This window comes from Apostichopus japonicus, chromosome 14 (assembly GCF_037975245.1).
Source record: "Apostichopus japonicus isolate 1M-3 chromosome 14, ASM3797524v1, whole genome shotgun sequence".
Classification (NCBI taxonomy): domain Eukaryota; kingdom Metazoa; phylum Echinodermata; class Holothuroidea; order Aspidochirotida; family Stichopodidae; genus Apostichopus; species Apostichopus japonicus.
In genome coordinates, this window is record NC_092574.1 from 666,532 (window position 1) to 683,118 (window position 16,587).

Below are 16,587 nucleotides of genomic sequence, written 5' to 3' on the forward strand. Positions count from 1 at the left end.
CTTTGCGACACCAAGTTTTTTCACCTCAAACTTGCAAAAGTAAGACCGAAAAACTTTTACGACGAACAAAGGTTTAAAATCTTTTGTTGCCCCTAAAAGTTTTTCTATTGTTCCTCTTAAGTTGCAAACTGAGCGAAAGAAGTTTCATAAGAGAGCGCTCGACGCATCTTGTCAGTGATACGTGATTTCAAAGCAGTCAAATCAAACCTTTGTTTGTCATCTTGAGTTTTATCTTGACATTTATGAATAAATGGGTCAAATTTTGGCATAAATTTTGGATAAAACTGCTTACGGTTTTTAAAGGTGAAAACACTTTTTGTCGCAAAGGCGATAAATGTGTATCTTTTCTGGTAGTTCGCGACACGCTGATTACGAATCTGAAGTATATTTTGTACTTGGGTGTTGTGTGGGGGCGTGCAGGGGGGGGGGACTGATTTATGATTTATGAAAAAAATAGAAATCTATAGACAAAAAGCCTTTCCCGGTCAGATAATTACACGAAATTAGTGTATAACAAAGACAAGGGTGTCTTCTACTCCACGTCTAATTTTAATGTCGATGGGTGTTTCAGAGAGGACAAGAGAGGGGGCTGAAAAGAGGGGGTTTTCCAATTTGTGCACTTATAGGGAACACGTATTTCTAGCGGGTCCTTTGGGACCACGTATCCCCCGAACGGAAGCAGATATGGACCTGGGAGTTGCAGATTTGGGCTCCTGAGCATCGATTACTCCATGTTACGTCATTTGGGCGAAACCGATTTTGGGTCAGTTTTGGGAAAAAAATCAAATCAGGTTTTTTGCCCCCACACAACACCCAATTCCAAAATAAACTTCAGGGTCGTAATCAGCGTGTCGCGAACTACCAGAAAAGATACACATTTATCGACTTTGTCGTACGAGTGAGCTCGACGCATCTTGCCAGTGATACGTGATTTCAAAGCTGTCAAATCAAACCATTGTTTGTCATCTTGATTTTTTATGGTTTAAAAGGTTCTAAGTTTTGACAAAATTGTTCTACTGAAAGTTGGGGAGGAAAGGGTGGGGGTGGGCTGGGTTGTATTATGCATTACAAAACACATTACAGAATGTTTCAATTGGCTTAAAAGGGTGTAGTAGACCTATTGCTTTAGTTACAAGGCCTTTCAAAGGGCAAAACGATTTTTGAGAAATATCTACCTTTCATATCGACTGCAATATCATCCTGTCTTGTCAAAACAATTTTGTTGGCAAACTAGTCTGTCAGATTATTCATAACATCCTGTTATATGTGTGGGTATGTTAAGCAAGGTCAACTTCCAGTTCCATTTGTAAGGACCAGACAAGTTCTCAAATCAGTCTCTGTTTTTTCTTCTACAACTAGAAATAAGAGAGAGACAGACAGACAAGAAATAAACACGGAAAGAAAAGGAATTTCAGGAATGTCTGTTTATTTTTCTACCTCTTGCGGATCACGATATTACCCCCCCCCCCCCCCACCCCCCGCCCCACCATTTTGATTGAAAATTAATTCCGAGTTTAGAAAGGTTAGGGTAACAGTAAATTTTGTCCGAAAACTATAAATATTGGAAAAGAGAAGACCCTGTCACTCCCCTGCCTGGGATTAAGAGTCGATCAGAAGTCTTCTCTTCAAACCAACCAAACGCTTCACAAACAGAACCTCTTTTCTGGAAAGGAAAAAAGAAAACACTTCAGATCGACCTGGGTGATCTTGCCGTACAAATACAACGTCAGGATTAATACCATGGCAATTTCTTTACAGCGTTTCTGACCGTCATCATTCACTTTCCGATAACCATTTTTAGGTTTCCTTATGTCAATATTCAAATTTGGTTACATTACACTAATTAACTACCATACAGGATATATATACAATCAACTTTTTATCTCAATTTAAACTTTTCATGAACTTTGTATCATTTTACAGCCTTGCAGTTATACCTTGCTTCACCTTCCCAATTTTTTTTTCCATTCTTTTTTTAATATTTCTGAGTGCAAAAAATCTTTTTCCAAAAATTTTAGTTAAGCTAACTACATGCATGGACTATACAATCCCTGGGGTATCGGTTCCCATGGTGACTGCAAAACCCTCCATTAAACACGAACGCTCACGTGACGACAACATGGAAAATCAGGCATAGGCATCATGCTAATTTTGATATATGACATGAATATTCATTGTGCTTCTAGTTTCAGTACATCTGTAACGAACATAATTTGCTCCAAACTTGTCTATAAATACTACCACTTTCCATTTGTTATATTTCCCTTCAACCTCTGCTATTGTTACAAATCTCTTAATAAGGCACCACCCGTCATACACACAATGGCTGTAGAATGAGTCATTGCAACCACATCACCATGGTAACCTCACAAAATACCAAGAAATTTGTTGAATGAATTGTTTTCTACTTGGCTGCTCTTTTCCTGCTGATCTGAATACTTTGATATATCAATACAAATTTATGAATATTCATTAGCCCTGCACTAAACTAACATCAGCTAATAAATATTCATAGCCATAACACCAATATTTATATATCCCATTGAACACCTGTTCATGGGGTGGCCTCTGATCATTGTTAAGTTGTACATGTTTACCATGTGGACGCAATGCCAAGTTTTTGGCCCTTGGTACGACTGTTCCATTTATCCACGGGACAATGGTACAGCCCAGTCACTGAACCCGCCCAGAGGTACACAGGAATACACTTAATCGTGGTCTGAAGATGGCTATTCCCTTGTTATCAAATCACAGCATGCATAACTACAGGTTTGTTCACACCCCCCGTGCTAGCTTTTTAAACTTGTGAAATGCATTTGAAGTTTACAGGCAAATATTATTCTGCATCATCATCATAGCTACACCTTTCATAAATCAAGATCAAAACTAGATACAAATAACGAGTCAACAGCGGGCTAACAGACTTCATACTTTAACAACCGGTCGCCGTATTTCACTGCTTTTTCTGTGTTCGACTTTAAATAAAAAACAGAACAGTTTAATATTTCTATATATATGACATAGGAAACAAAGACATATATGATAATTACCTTAATTTTGTTTGTTTTCCATACTTTTTAAATTGCACTTACTAAGGTACTCCTACAACTAAGTTTTAAGTAGGTCTGAATCCAAAGGCAGTAGAAAAAAAAAAAAAAAATGGAAAAAAAAAACTATCCTTAAAATATGGAAAACAGTTTGTATATATGTCAAAGAGCTGTAGTTATCACTGTGACCTGGCCTCGAAACAGAAACAAAAGACAAACTTTCTCTTCACAACATGCAAACATTCAGATAGGTTAAAAAAAAAAAAATACAAATGAGAATAACATTTCAGGGAAATACACAAACCGAACCGACACATGGTCCAGTTACGGAAACCGGGGCATGCAAGAAGGAAGGGGCCTTTATGTGCGCCACTCTCATACATATCTACACAAAATACTAACCGAGGAGAGTGATACGACTCCAATGCTTAAAATCTGTTCAGACAAATACCTGATATTATGTACTATACGCTAAAGTTATTTACGACTGGAGTATGTACTCTCTGCAATCCTGTTAGAGAAAAGTAAGGGAAAAAAATAATAAAGAGAGGGAGAAAACTTTCCCCTGGTCATAATGCTGCTCTAGTCTAGAGTTAATTTCACTATTTTAAATAACAACCCAATAAACATATATAATGGAAGCAAAAAAAAACCTCTGCCCTGACTACTTCCCGTCGCCGTGGACACTCGAGAGAAGCTTCTCGCATCACGGAGTAGGCATATATACTTGACTTGCATATAGCTGTTATAAAGCGTCTACCAACATAGTACTTGCAAAGAGAGAAAACAAATATAACAAAATCGTAATAACGAGAGGGGAGGGAGGATGATAGTGATCAGTACTTGGGAGATATGCTGGCCGCCTCTCCTTCTCACAGCGTCGGACAGTTGAACTCTAACAGGACTGCTTACTAACGTTTACAACCAACTTTCCACAAAAACAAACTTATGAAAAGAAATTTGACTCGTCATATTAAAAGTAGCGTTACTTCCTCTAGCTCTCCGCCTTTTTGTCCTTCTTCTTCTTTGACAAGAATGATGGCGTTCGGAACTTCTTCTTCTTCTTGGTCGGCGAGAGGGACGAGTCCTTCCAGGGGGAACCTTCCATGCTCTGACTGTCCTCGGGGGTGGAGGAGGGTGCCCTGTCATCGTTGTCTTCCTTTTCGCAGTTCAGGATACCTACCGTGGTCGTTTCTACCATCCCAGGTTGATCTGAAAGAGCTGTGAAGAGAGAGAGAGAGGATGGAAAACTGCGATCGTACAAGAGAGAGACATTGATGAGATCATAATTAAATTCTACCATGACTGTATCAAACCCAACAGAAACGCACCTATTTATGCATGTGGTGTATTGAGTGGACCATAGTATGGTCTCTCATGGCTTACCTGTACATACATACACACACACACACACACATACATACTATAGCCAACTTATTTTAAGTTTTAAGAGGGTTGTGCTAGGTTAAGAGAGAGGAAGCTGGAGAATACAGGACTAAAATGAATTGTAAGATCACAATCCACAGCTAGGTTATGTAGCCGTGTCTTGAACAGGAAGAATGACAACGACCTTCCATCTCTCTCTCTCTACCAGTAAGTGGTACGCTCTAGCAGACTATTACCTCCGTGAATGGTCACAGTCTTAGTTGTAATTTTCTGTGTTCCGATCTTCTCTCCATCCTCACTCTCCTCCTTGGTTTCTTTAATTTCAGTCTCCTCGGCTTGCACGATCAGCTCAATCTCTTTCACATCTTGAAGAGGACATCTTCACATCTGGAAGAGGAGAGAAAAGTAGATCTATGAGTGAGAGATGATGATGATGATGTAATCCATCGACTGAGAGCGGGTCAACACCACCCTCCAGAGGTGTGACGACAGACCATTCTATTTCAGCCTACAAACAGGGTATAAGCTAGGGTGATGGTGTAAGTAGGTAAGCAGTGGTGGTGGGGGGGGGGGGGGTTTGGGATGATAGCCGAGTTTAACAGAATTGGAGTGGGAGGGTAGGAGCATGATTTTAATGTGGTGGGATGGGGAGGGGGGTAGCATGATTTAAGCCAGAAATGGAACTGCTGAGGAGAGATTCAAATCTGTGTTGCGGAGGAGGAAACGTATGGAGATGGGTTTTCTCACTCTCCTCTCAGTGTTTTACAGAATTGGAGTGGGAGGGTAGGAGCAGGATTTTAATGTGGTGGGATGGGGAGGGGGGTAGCATGATTTAAGCCAGAAATGGAACTGCTGAGGAGAGATTCAAATCTGTGTTGCGGAGGAGGAAACGTACAGAGATGGGTTTTCTCACTCTCCTTGAAGAGTGAAACAGACAGACTTATACTGATAACATCTAAAGTAAGGTGTAAACCTGTCTTTCATGGCAATTCCCTTTCTTTGGTAGGGGTAGGGAAAGAGAAGGGGGGACAAGAACTGAAAGGTCATAGACCCAAGCCGTGTCAGTGAGCCCTCATATCAGACCAATATGCCCACCCCCTGGACCCCCCACCCCACCCACCAAAAAAAACCTGGATAAAACAATTGAAAAAATATCTACAGGACTTGTAAAATGAGATGAACAAACCTTGACCAGTTTTGTCTGCAATTTCTTTCTTGTAATCAAGGATTTCTCTCTCTGACATCGACGTGAATGGATTGGGAGCGTAGGCCGTGTACAGTACAGCCTAGTCTTGGTACTCCCTCTGGATAATTCCTTTAAGACTTGGCGTAGACTTGAGCGTTTTGGTCGATTGGCTGAGGAGGGCAAAATCAAGGAAGATGAGGTGTGAGCTGTTAATTCATATTTATAAAAACCTCTGTTGTGTTTCTCTCGTCCCTCATTTGACAAAGACAAGAATCAGCAGAGGATGAAACCATTCATCACATTTGTCAGTTTAATTTTCTCAATGTGTAATATAATATAATTACAACTTCTGTGTTATATGTGTTTAATATAAAATTAACTCATACTTCTTCCATTTGTAATATATATATATATATAAAGGCGGCCATCAAGGCATGAAAATATGACACCAAATATTGCAGAAAGACTCAAATATACATCCCTCTCTCAAGATGGAAAGCAGAAATGTGATAGTGTTAGTTTTGATATAATGTACATGCAGAGGTTCATCATAATAATAATTATATGGATAAATGCATTATAGGTTTAATAATTCCTATCAACTTTACACTTGCATATATGTTCAAGCTTCACTGAAATGATAGCAAAGAGCAATAAAAAGTAAAACTTGTAACTCTTGACAGGAGGAACTCTAAACAGGTAAATTTGTCAACAACAGGTTGGAAGAAAGACTGGACCCAGTGACAAAATGTTGTAACGGTTTGACCGTCACAAACGCCCATTACGATAATTACAACCAATTTTAACTAAAGGCAACTGTACTGCTATCTCTTTGTATCATAGTCTCTCAACAGTTTAAAGAAGCTCATCTCATTTAATAACAATGGGTCCAAGGAAGTAGAAGAAAAGAATGCCACAAAATGTGACAACTTAACATGGTCCTGGAGTGAATGCTGATTGGTCAAATCATACAGAAGATAAAAGCATTGTACATTAAGCAGGTCATGCAGAACAACACTGACCACAAAACTTGATATTGTTGGATAGTTACTTAGCACCACCAAATAATCTGTTTACGATATTGTTTGATATATGTTAATTTATGCATACCTTAATTTGAATGGTATGGTTTGTGTTATGTAATGTCTACCAAGGTTTCTTGGAGAACACTTTCTTGTTACTAGCTCACAATACATTATGTTAACCGTTTAGACAGATCAATGAAGTTTTCAGATAAGTTTGTTAGGTTGTCCCGGGACCGACACAACAACTGGCGACGAGGATAGTCGGAAATAAAACGTAAGTTCTAAAAGGAATTCTTACCGGGAGAAGGAGAAACTATGGCTTCCAACATGTTAAAAGTGGAAATTTATGATCCTGATGTGGAAATTTGGGAATCATACAAGGAACGTTTGATACTGTTTTTCCAAGCAAATGGGTTGAGGATGATAAACAGAAAGTGGCGATACTTTTATCTTCAATGGGAGCAAAAGGCTATGGACTTTTGAAAAATCTTGTATCGCCAGACAAGCCATCATCGAAGAAGTTTAACGAAATTTGTGGGACTTTGAGGGAATACTACAATCTCAAACCCCCAGTTTTATTGGAGAGATTCCGATTTTACAACTACAACCAGAGGTCGTCAACTACAATTGCAGAGTTTTGGGCCTAACTAAAGAGAAGGACTAGCACATGTAATTTCGGAAGTTTCCTGAAGGATGCACTGTGTGACTGGTTCGTTTGCGGGATTTACGACAACGGTTGCCGGACAAATACCCCCCGGACAAATACCCCCCGGACATATACCCCCCGGACTCATACCCCCGGGACAAGTACCCCCCCGGACAATAACCCCCCGGACAAAAACCCCCGAGGACGAATACCTCCGAGGACAACTACCCCCCGGACAAATACCCCCCGGACATACACCACCGAGGACAAATACCCCCGAGGATAAGTACCCCCCAGACAAAAAACCCCGGGACAACTACCCCCGGACATACATCCACGAGGACAAATACCCCGAGGACAATTAACCCCACCCCCAACAATTACCTCCGGGAAAACTCTACCCGCATAAATACACCGGCACAGATACCTCACCCAGGTTACTACCCGAACAACTGAAAAAAAGGCCGTGGTCGGCGCAACTTAAACCAATTGGTTAGAAACTGAGCCGTAAAACCTTAACAAATCAACAAAACAACTCTCTCTCTCTACCGATCAGGGTACTGCGAAAGGGACCAACTGGTGTAGCAAGCGGGGATAGAGGAAATACTACCATCAGAAATGTTGGGATCGCAAAAGCGATTGTGAAAAGAACGAGCGATCAAAAACTATTTTAGTCCATGGATGTGTAACCATGGAGGACCTCCATGGTGTAACTGATGATTGCTCCGGTTTGCATCCAAGGGCATTTCGAAAAATGAGATATATGCAGGCCCATACGCTGGGGGGGGGGGGTTGAATGGTTTGGACGACCATCATATAAATAAATATTGAAAATTAAGGGGCCACCCCTCCCCCTAAGACTTCTCCCACAGGATACAGATCAGTATCGTGAATTCGACAGCCATGGCGAAATCATGCGTGCGTGTCTGATTTACAAAGCAGAGTGGAAATGAGGAAATGGTGACGGTCGTGGGGAGGGGCATAAGGGAAAAGCGCATTTTGCACAGAATGCGAAGAACGCGTATTTTATGTAGAATGTATGTAGACTTAGATCTCATTTGAGAATGCACGTCACATGCCAGTGATATCCAAAAAAAGAACACATGACAAAGTTCTCCTATCCCCAGTCTCTTTTCGGTCCAACAACAGCGAATAATTGTCGAACAGTGGCACTCCGTGCTTCTGTGAATATTTAGTTTAATTGAGAGTTAAAGATTGAAATAGAAAGTAAGAATGTATCTGATGTCATGCATGTATTACAAGTTGTAAGTCTGATTTAATCATTTTTACTTCAACTGTTTTCATTTATGACAAGTGATGTCTCTAACTTTGATTGTTTAGCATATACCTTCTGTTTGTATTTCAACAAGACGTCATATGACCGTAGGATCGGACACGATAGTACGGCTGAAAAAATTGCGTTTCGAGTTTGTGCCGCAGTCGTAATTTATGGGCTTTAAAGACTTACCCTAATCAATTTTTTTACCCTATAACCCCAATTCTGGTCCTACCAGTCCTAAGTACGTCCCTGCCTATAAGCTATACAGTATCGGTATCCTGTAGCAACTAAGATAAAAAAAATATAACATTGTTAATAACATATTACATAGGAAGATTTATTGCACATGCCTCAATTTTTTTTCTATTGGTGCTTCCAGGGAACTGCTACTCAGAGTAGCAGTTCCATGGAGCGTCGTCGCGCCTGTAATTTTGTGTGTATACCGAATTTGCATATATACCCGATTTGCGTGTATACTAATTTTGTGTTTATATACCGGGGCCCCTTGTCGACTTGTCTCGAGTGTGAGTAGTTTCGCACAGTGCTCAGAGAAGAGGAGAGGCAGGTTTGTAACTATTACAATCTGATCTTCTTCTCGGGGTTGCCATTTAATGTCCCAATCCGACAGACGTGAGTCAATTCTCAGCCTTAAGCCAACCTGTCCGTCGCCACTGCAGGAGAGCCTTGTCGAACCTAACTAATGAACACAGTTAACCCGAATCAATTGCTTACCACTACAAATGGAATCAACAACAACTGCAGTACAGCTATTGGACTGCACCGGAAATTGAAAAAAAACTAACATTACAGCTTTTGACAGCCATACTCGAGATGGGAATTGAACCTGTGGGGCCAGCATCACAAACACACAAAATGGAGGCGTGAAGAAGCGAAGACCTTATAGGAGACATTTTTGTAGGGGTGGGGACCTTGAGGTGTAGTTTTTTGATACCTCTAAATAAAAACACACCCTCAATGCTGATTGTGTATATGTGACATCACCATGAATTTGGATGCCCCAAATCCCCAAATTTACCCGAAACTCCTGGCGGCGCCAATGATGTTAGTATAGTCTTGCCTTAGAAGGGCAACATATTACACCATTTGGCATCTAAGCACACTTTCCAGTAGAAAATCTCTTAAAGGTGATGGGAAACCCCATGAAAAATCCCGGGTAAGCGCCAGACGCTACCGGCCTTAGTGAAAATTATTACAAGGAAAACCTATTATTCTTTGGCTTTTGGGTGGCAATTTGTGGGCAATGTAAGCAATCACTATCTGTTTATAGTTGGAATGTAGAATTATTATAACTAGGGAAAATTAAATTGATTTCTTAGATTATCATCATTCTTTTTGCAAACAAAATGACCAGAGAATAGGTTTTTTCAAATGGTAGTGACGTCGTGGTCTCAAGCCTCTTTCTTTACTTATGTTTCATACAATCGTACATACTATTATGAAACCTTATTCTGCTGGTATAACGGGCTACACCGTAACCGGGTTTGACTATGATAGCCCAGAGGTCCATGAAACAATGCATGGGGGGTATGGATGATGATCATGCACACCAAACTAGAGGGGTGGACCGTGGTTGTGCCTGCCCCACCCCCCCCCCCTTCTGGTCCTCCCATCCTAAAATGGCGTGCACTCACAGGAAAAAATAGCTTAGAATAAGCAAAACAAGAGGAGCCTGGAGGCCGAGTGGCTAATGCTTTTGTTTCATATATAATCCTGTTAAGTTGTGTCCTTGGGCAAGGCACTTTTATCTCGACAGTCCCTCTCCATCCAGGTGTATAAATGGGTACCTGTGAGGTAACTAAGGTGTGTGCGCTGGATTCTCAGCAGCCAGCCTGATGACCAGGGATTCAAAGTGCTATGAGATGGCCGTGCCATATAAAGCGCTATACAAAAACTTACATAACATAACAAATCATCAAGTAAACTTACTCAGAAGAAAACTTGAAAATGGTAAGTCGCAATAAGCCAGAATTGTTCGGAGATTAATAATACAGAATAGTTTCACTATAACAAATACTAAATTAAGTACCAGCAGTGAGCAATGCCCAACCCAACCCGCGGGCCTCGGTCCATTGTCAAACCCTATCCAGGAGTTTTGGGGGCTTATATATGAAAAGCTCGAATCTTTTTAAAAGTCGGGAGGAGGTTTTAAGGGCCAGGGCACACGACGACCCTAGAGGTGCCAGTTAAACCGTCACCCTGACCCAATTGTAAATATGCTCTCGGAGTTGCCCGAGGGACCAGGTTTAAGGCGGTTGTTGAGGCCCGCGGGAAACTAAACTCGAAAAAAAGACGGGCGTATCCGTCGCTGCACCCGTCTCCTATAGTTAACGGCATATGTCCAGGGGTATATTCGTCCGGGGGTATTTATCCGGGGGTAATTGTCTAGGGGGTATTCGTCCGAGGGGGTAGTTGTCCGGGTGGGTACTTGTCCGGGGGGTTTTTGTCCTCGGGGGTAATTGTCCGGGGGGTATCTGTCCGGGTGGTAGTTGTCCTGGGGGGTAGTTGTCCGGGATGGTATTTGTCCGGGGGGTATCTGTCCGGGTGGTAATCGTCCGGGGGGTTATTGTCTGGGGGGTAATCGTCTGGGGGGTATTTGTCCGGTCACGACGACAACAATATCCAGAAAAGGCTCTTGTCAGAAGACGATTCATTAACGTTGGATAATGCCGTGAAAATTTCCATGAGTATGGAGTCCGCCGCCAAAAACGCAGCTATTATCAAGGGTCTGCCAGCGTTCATCACGTGACATCTAAGCCAACCAGTCATTGAGTGTACTGTTCGTGCTGCGTTAAACCAGGACATTTTAAAAAGGACTGTCATTATAAGGACTATAAGTGTCATGTTTGTGATTGTGTTGGACATTTAAAGGCTGTTTGCAGGCGAAATTCAGATGTAAGTAAACCATGTGATAAGGAACGTAATTCTAAGCATAGGACAAGTAAAAAGAGTAAACATAGTTCGAGAATTAAGAGAATTGAGCAAAATTAATCTCAAATCGAAAGGGAGGCCCTAACAATTGTTTATGGAGTATGCATTTTCCACCAATATCTTTGTGGGAAGCAGTTCACTTTGTAATACCCAATCATAAGCCATTGAAGTTTCTGTTTGATCCTAACAAAGGCATCCCTGTGTTAGCCGCATCTAGATTGCAACGTTGGGCTATCCTTCTGAGTGGTTATGAATATGATATTCAGTACCGTACATCCAAACAGAATGCAAAAGTCAATTTCTTCTCTAGATTGCCAAATTCGAGCGTGCATACTAGTGATAAACTTAAAACAGTTGATCAGTTTACTGTATTGTGGACGAATGAAGCTAATGATTTGAATCAGGTGCAAATTCAATCTTTACCTGTCAGCGCAAAAGAAATTGCAACAGCTACGAGTAGTGATCCTATTGTATCGAGGGTTAGACATTTTGTTCTGTATGGTTGGCCGGAAGAAAAAGTTTAAACAAAGAAATGACGCCATATTTTAGTAAACAAAATGAACTCTTAGTCGAAGGCAATTGTCTTTTATGGGGAATTTGTGTGATCATTCCTTCGAGTTACCGAATTCTAAGCGAATTGCACGCCAGTCATCCCGGTATGGCAAGGATGAAGTCACTTGTTAGGATGCATGTATATTGGCCAGGTCTAGATTTGCAGATTGAGCAGCTTGTTGAATCGTGTAATGCATGTCAATCAGTTCAATCTGTTCTCCCAAAGGTTGATGTAAATCCTTGGAAATGGCCCACCGCACCATGGCAACGTATTCACGTTGACTTTGCGGGTCCATTCCTCGGTCATTTGTATTTGATAGTTGTTGACGCTCATTCAAAGTGGCCAGAGGTCATCCTAATGAAATCCACAACTGCTAATAAAACTATCAATGAATTGAGGACCATATTTGCACGCTACGGCTTGCCAAAAGAGCTAGTATCAGATAATGGCCCCCAATTTATTGCTGAAGAGTTAAACATCTTTTGCAAGCAAAATGGCATTCGCCATATTAGAAGTGCTGTCAAACACCCAGCATCTAATGGCGAAGCAGAGCGCTTTGTTCGTACGTTTAAACAGGCAATGAAAAAATGTAAATTCGAGAGTGGCAACGTTCAAATTAAAATCGATCGATTTCTGTTGTCATATAGAACCACACCTCATGCTTTAACCAAAGAAACGCCTGCCAAATTATTCTTTAAGCGAGAATTGCCAACTAGACTATCAGCTCTAAAACCAAATTTGAATTTTTCAGTGTCACAAAAACAGAATTCAAATACTGAAAAGCCTATTAGATCTGTTTCCGTAGGAGAAAAGGTCATGGTTTTGGATTTTAGATCATCGTCTGATAAATGGGTTGAAGGCATCATTTTAAAGTATTGGGTCCTGTAACATATTTGGTTAAAGTTAATGAAAGTTGATGTATGGAAAAGACATATTAATCAAATCAGATCAAGATCATGTAAGCCTTATAGTAGTAAAATGCACACATTTAACAATTTAAAGCCTTTTGCCAAGTATTGTGGATTTAGATACTACTGTTGACTCTGCTGAGATCAATAAACCGAAATCAACTGGTGTTGATGACGTCAATCACGGTTTAAAGAGAAATAGTTCTCCCATTTCTGAGGTAGAATCGCAGGAACAGAATTTGAAATCGCCAGTTGTTGTTTCGGTCCCAGACGTGGCAAAAGCTTCAAATCCAGTAACACTTAATTTGAGACGTTCTTCACGTACTCGTAAACAATTTGTTCCATTTAATATTTCATCGTGAGTAATTTTAGAAGTCTAGAATAAAAAGTTTATGGTAAACGTTTTATTTTGAAAAGTTGCCAGTTGCCATATAATTAATAATTTTGTATAACAAATATTGCGAATAATGATATTTATTCTTAATTAGAAGGGGAGGAATGTTGGATAGTTACCTAGCGCCACCAAATAATCTGTTTACGATATTGTTTGATATATGTTAATTTATGCATACCTTAATTTGAATGGTATGGTTTGTGTTATGTAACGTCTACCAAGGTTTCTTGGAGAACACTTTCTTGTTAATAGCTCACAATACATTACGTTAACCGCTTAGACGGATCAATTGTGTTATAGTGTTTTGTCAATGAAGTTTTCATATAAGTTTGTTAGGTTGTCCCGGGACCGACACAACAGATATGGCGTGACATCTCCCTCATTTCAGCCCCCTCTGATGGCCAACGATTTCCCATCCTCCACCCCATCCCAACCCAAGTGAAAACTTCAATGTGAAGGGGAAATATTACCAGAATTTGTCCTAAAAAATGTTATTATTCAAAAAAATTGAAATTTGTATTCATATTATATTATAACAAATATTTGGAATAATAACTTTGAAAATGTAAAGTAAATGTGAGTGCATGCATGCCAAAAAAAATGAAGAAAAAGAAAAGGAATACATGAAAACCTAAAATGTGAGCAGGCACAGGCAAAGCAGTTAATGTGCAGATAAATAAAAGTAGGAAGAATACAGAACCAAAACCAAAACGAAACCTTAATAGAGAAATGAACAAAAGCACTTTAAGTATTGAGATTTGGGCTGCTTGAATGCAGGAAATTTTTATTGACAATGCACATTTATTGGTTTGTTTTTAACTCCTTCTGTTCTGCTTAAATAGGCCGCACAACGTATGTAAAGGCATTATTGTTTTTATAACCATTTCCACAGCTGTTTGTCTGCACTGGAAAGTGATAACGAAAAACGGTCAAACCACTTTTTTTTGAGGGACTAATTAATTTCAAGAGTAATATTTCTTGATTTTTCTACTGCGAAAAAGTGTTAAAGATCCGCCACGGCTGGATTGAATGCGTTCAACTTGCCAAGATAACTTCCTCCACAGGTTTGGTTAAATTACTGTTTATCAATCATTTCAGTTGCCCTGAATTCTTCTGAAAGCCTTGGATTCATTAATTACAAAATTTCAATATCAGGAAGACAGGCTGTTTTCTCTTTTGGTCTTCATTTGTGCACTTGTACACTCATTTGTGCGTTGAAGTCACTCAGACAGACTTGACAAACTTGATGTTGCATAGCAACTAACAGCGCTCTCAGAAGACACTGTGAGTTTCTGTGTGAAACTGTGACTACAAATTTGACTATACCCTGTCTGGTCCCACAAAAATTGCATGTAAGCAGGCACCTGGATAACTGTTAGACAAGATTTGGTGTCATATTACCATCAAATGAATGTTTTCTTGTTTTTGTGTCTTTATCATCTCTCTGTCATTCAATTCACAGGGGTTTGAACTGTTGAACCATGCTGATACACCCACAATAACATATTGACAGCGAAACTTTCTCCGATGGCACTGTGACGAGAACGTAAAAATAATGTTAATAAAAATGATTGCAATGTTTGGGAAAAATGAAAGATATAAGAAAAACTTCCCAGTGTTAATGTAGTTTACACGACTGTATTTCTCTGCCATGCAATAATTACCAGAACTGCATCTGATGTGTCTTAACTTCCAGATTGGGTTTGCTTCTCTTTGGAGTAGTACATCCAATTTTTCAATGTTCAGATCAGAAGTAACTTAATTTGGAAAATGATAGCCTTTTTTCCGCTTCAATTTTCCCTTCAAAATGATAAGCATTTCCTTGTTCTTTTTCTTTGGTTTTAATTTCGCATCAATCTTGATGCAGTTGAAATTTCTTGATGTAGTTGAAAACTTTATTTGTCTGTTTTTTGCTTTTTCAAAATTTTGTTGAAAACTGATTGGTTAATGTTTTTCTATAAATATTGAAGACTTAAAAAAAGAAATTATCCTGCATTTAAAATTGTCTGATCACCGGTTTGAACATCTGAGCACAACACTAGCATTGTTTTGCTGCAAGCGTGTAAAGGAAAAGCATTTTACAGCATGTGGGTTGTGTTTTCGCCTTTTTAGCTTTGGTATACATTTTTCATAGGCCTAAGACAGAGAGCATAAAAGCCAAGGAATAGAGAGTTTGTTTAGGGTATTCAAACCACATTGACTACTGGCAGTCAAACCTGCAATCAGTAGAGTGGCTGGTAGCAATTCAATACTTGTTTAAATAACCTGTTTCTGGTCAAGTAGCTACTGGATAGTTCCCTAAAAACACTTTGATGAGTTTTACTTCAGCACTGTCGAAATGGGTGCAATTAGTCTGTAAATATATGATGCTTGGCATGGCAAAACATGGATGGGACAGATATTGAGACTTTCATATTTAGAGAGGACAGAAACAAACAAACAAGCAGAGACTTAAAGTTGAATCCAGATGTCCTTTTATCACTGAATGGAGAATCGGTTGAGAGAGCATTTCAGAGAAGAAGCCTGAATTGAAAGCTAAAAGATCAATCAATTTTGTGAAGTAGCATTTAACGTACGACACTTTTTATTCAATTCCAATTACCACCAGGTGAACGCAATATCATGCAATATTTCCATATGAAACCCTTGGTGTATTTCTCCCCCTCCAACCCACGCCCAAAGAGGTGCAACTTCACATGGCTAATTAGCCTGATCACCTCTGTCCCTTTTGCTATATGCAAAGTAAAGTAAGACATCTTGATTGTCTCTTACATTTGATCTATCTGTGGTTTTAAGAATTTTGCATATTTTTAATATTCAGGGTGGCATTTAACCCCCTCCCCCCACTTCCCCAAACCCATCACCCTCCACCACCAAGAAAAATGAAAATGGATAAAGGAAACAGGGTGAGAGAGAACTTCAGTTTCTACTGATGTTTGTTCTAATTACGTCCTCATTGATAATTCAGAAACCTCAAGTCTGCAATATAAATCCACCGTGACAAAATGATGATATTTCTTTGCCCAACAGCAACAACAAAGAAATGCCCAAAAAGATGGCTGAATTAAGAAAGAAAACAGTTTCTCCTTTCTCTCCCCTCTTTTTGGTCGAGGCAACATCGCAGTTTGGAGAGAAAGTCGAGCAATTTTGGGGGATTTAGTTTAAGGAGATTGAAGAAAGACAGGGTTTAAAGGTGACATGCACTACTGTAATT

The 16,587-nt window shown here is 39.9% G+C and overlaps 1 protein-coding gene across 22 annotated transcripts in view; it reads right to left on the bottom strand.

Moving 5' to 3' along the window:
• Window positions 1–1,989: 1,989 nt before the first annotated feature.
• The window catches only part of LOC139979699 (uncharacterized), a 44,285-nt gene continuing 29,687 nt past the window's right edge, over window positions 1,990–16,587 (bottom strand). For 15 of the 22 annotated variants that reach the window (XR_011797278.1, XR_011797279.1, XR_011797268.1 and 12 more), the window contains 3 exons: window positions 5,620–5,789; window positions 4,670–4,820; window positions 1,990–4,268 (listed from right to left, as the gene is read on the bottom strand). Coding sequence is in view for 6 of the 22 variants with exons in the window: in XM_071990738.1 (XP_071846839.1) it covers window positions 4,042–4,268; window positions 4,670–4,798; window positions 5,620–5,677 (414 nt within the window). In the remaining 16 variants the exon portion in view is untranslated. Of the gene's footprint in view, window positions 4,269–4,669; window positions 4,821–5,619; window positions 5,790–14,774; window positions 14,907–16,587 lie in introns of all 22 variants that reach the window. The other 7 variants (XM_071990739.1, XM_071990741.1, XM_071990740.1 and 4 more) reach the window with 4 other exon arrangements.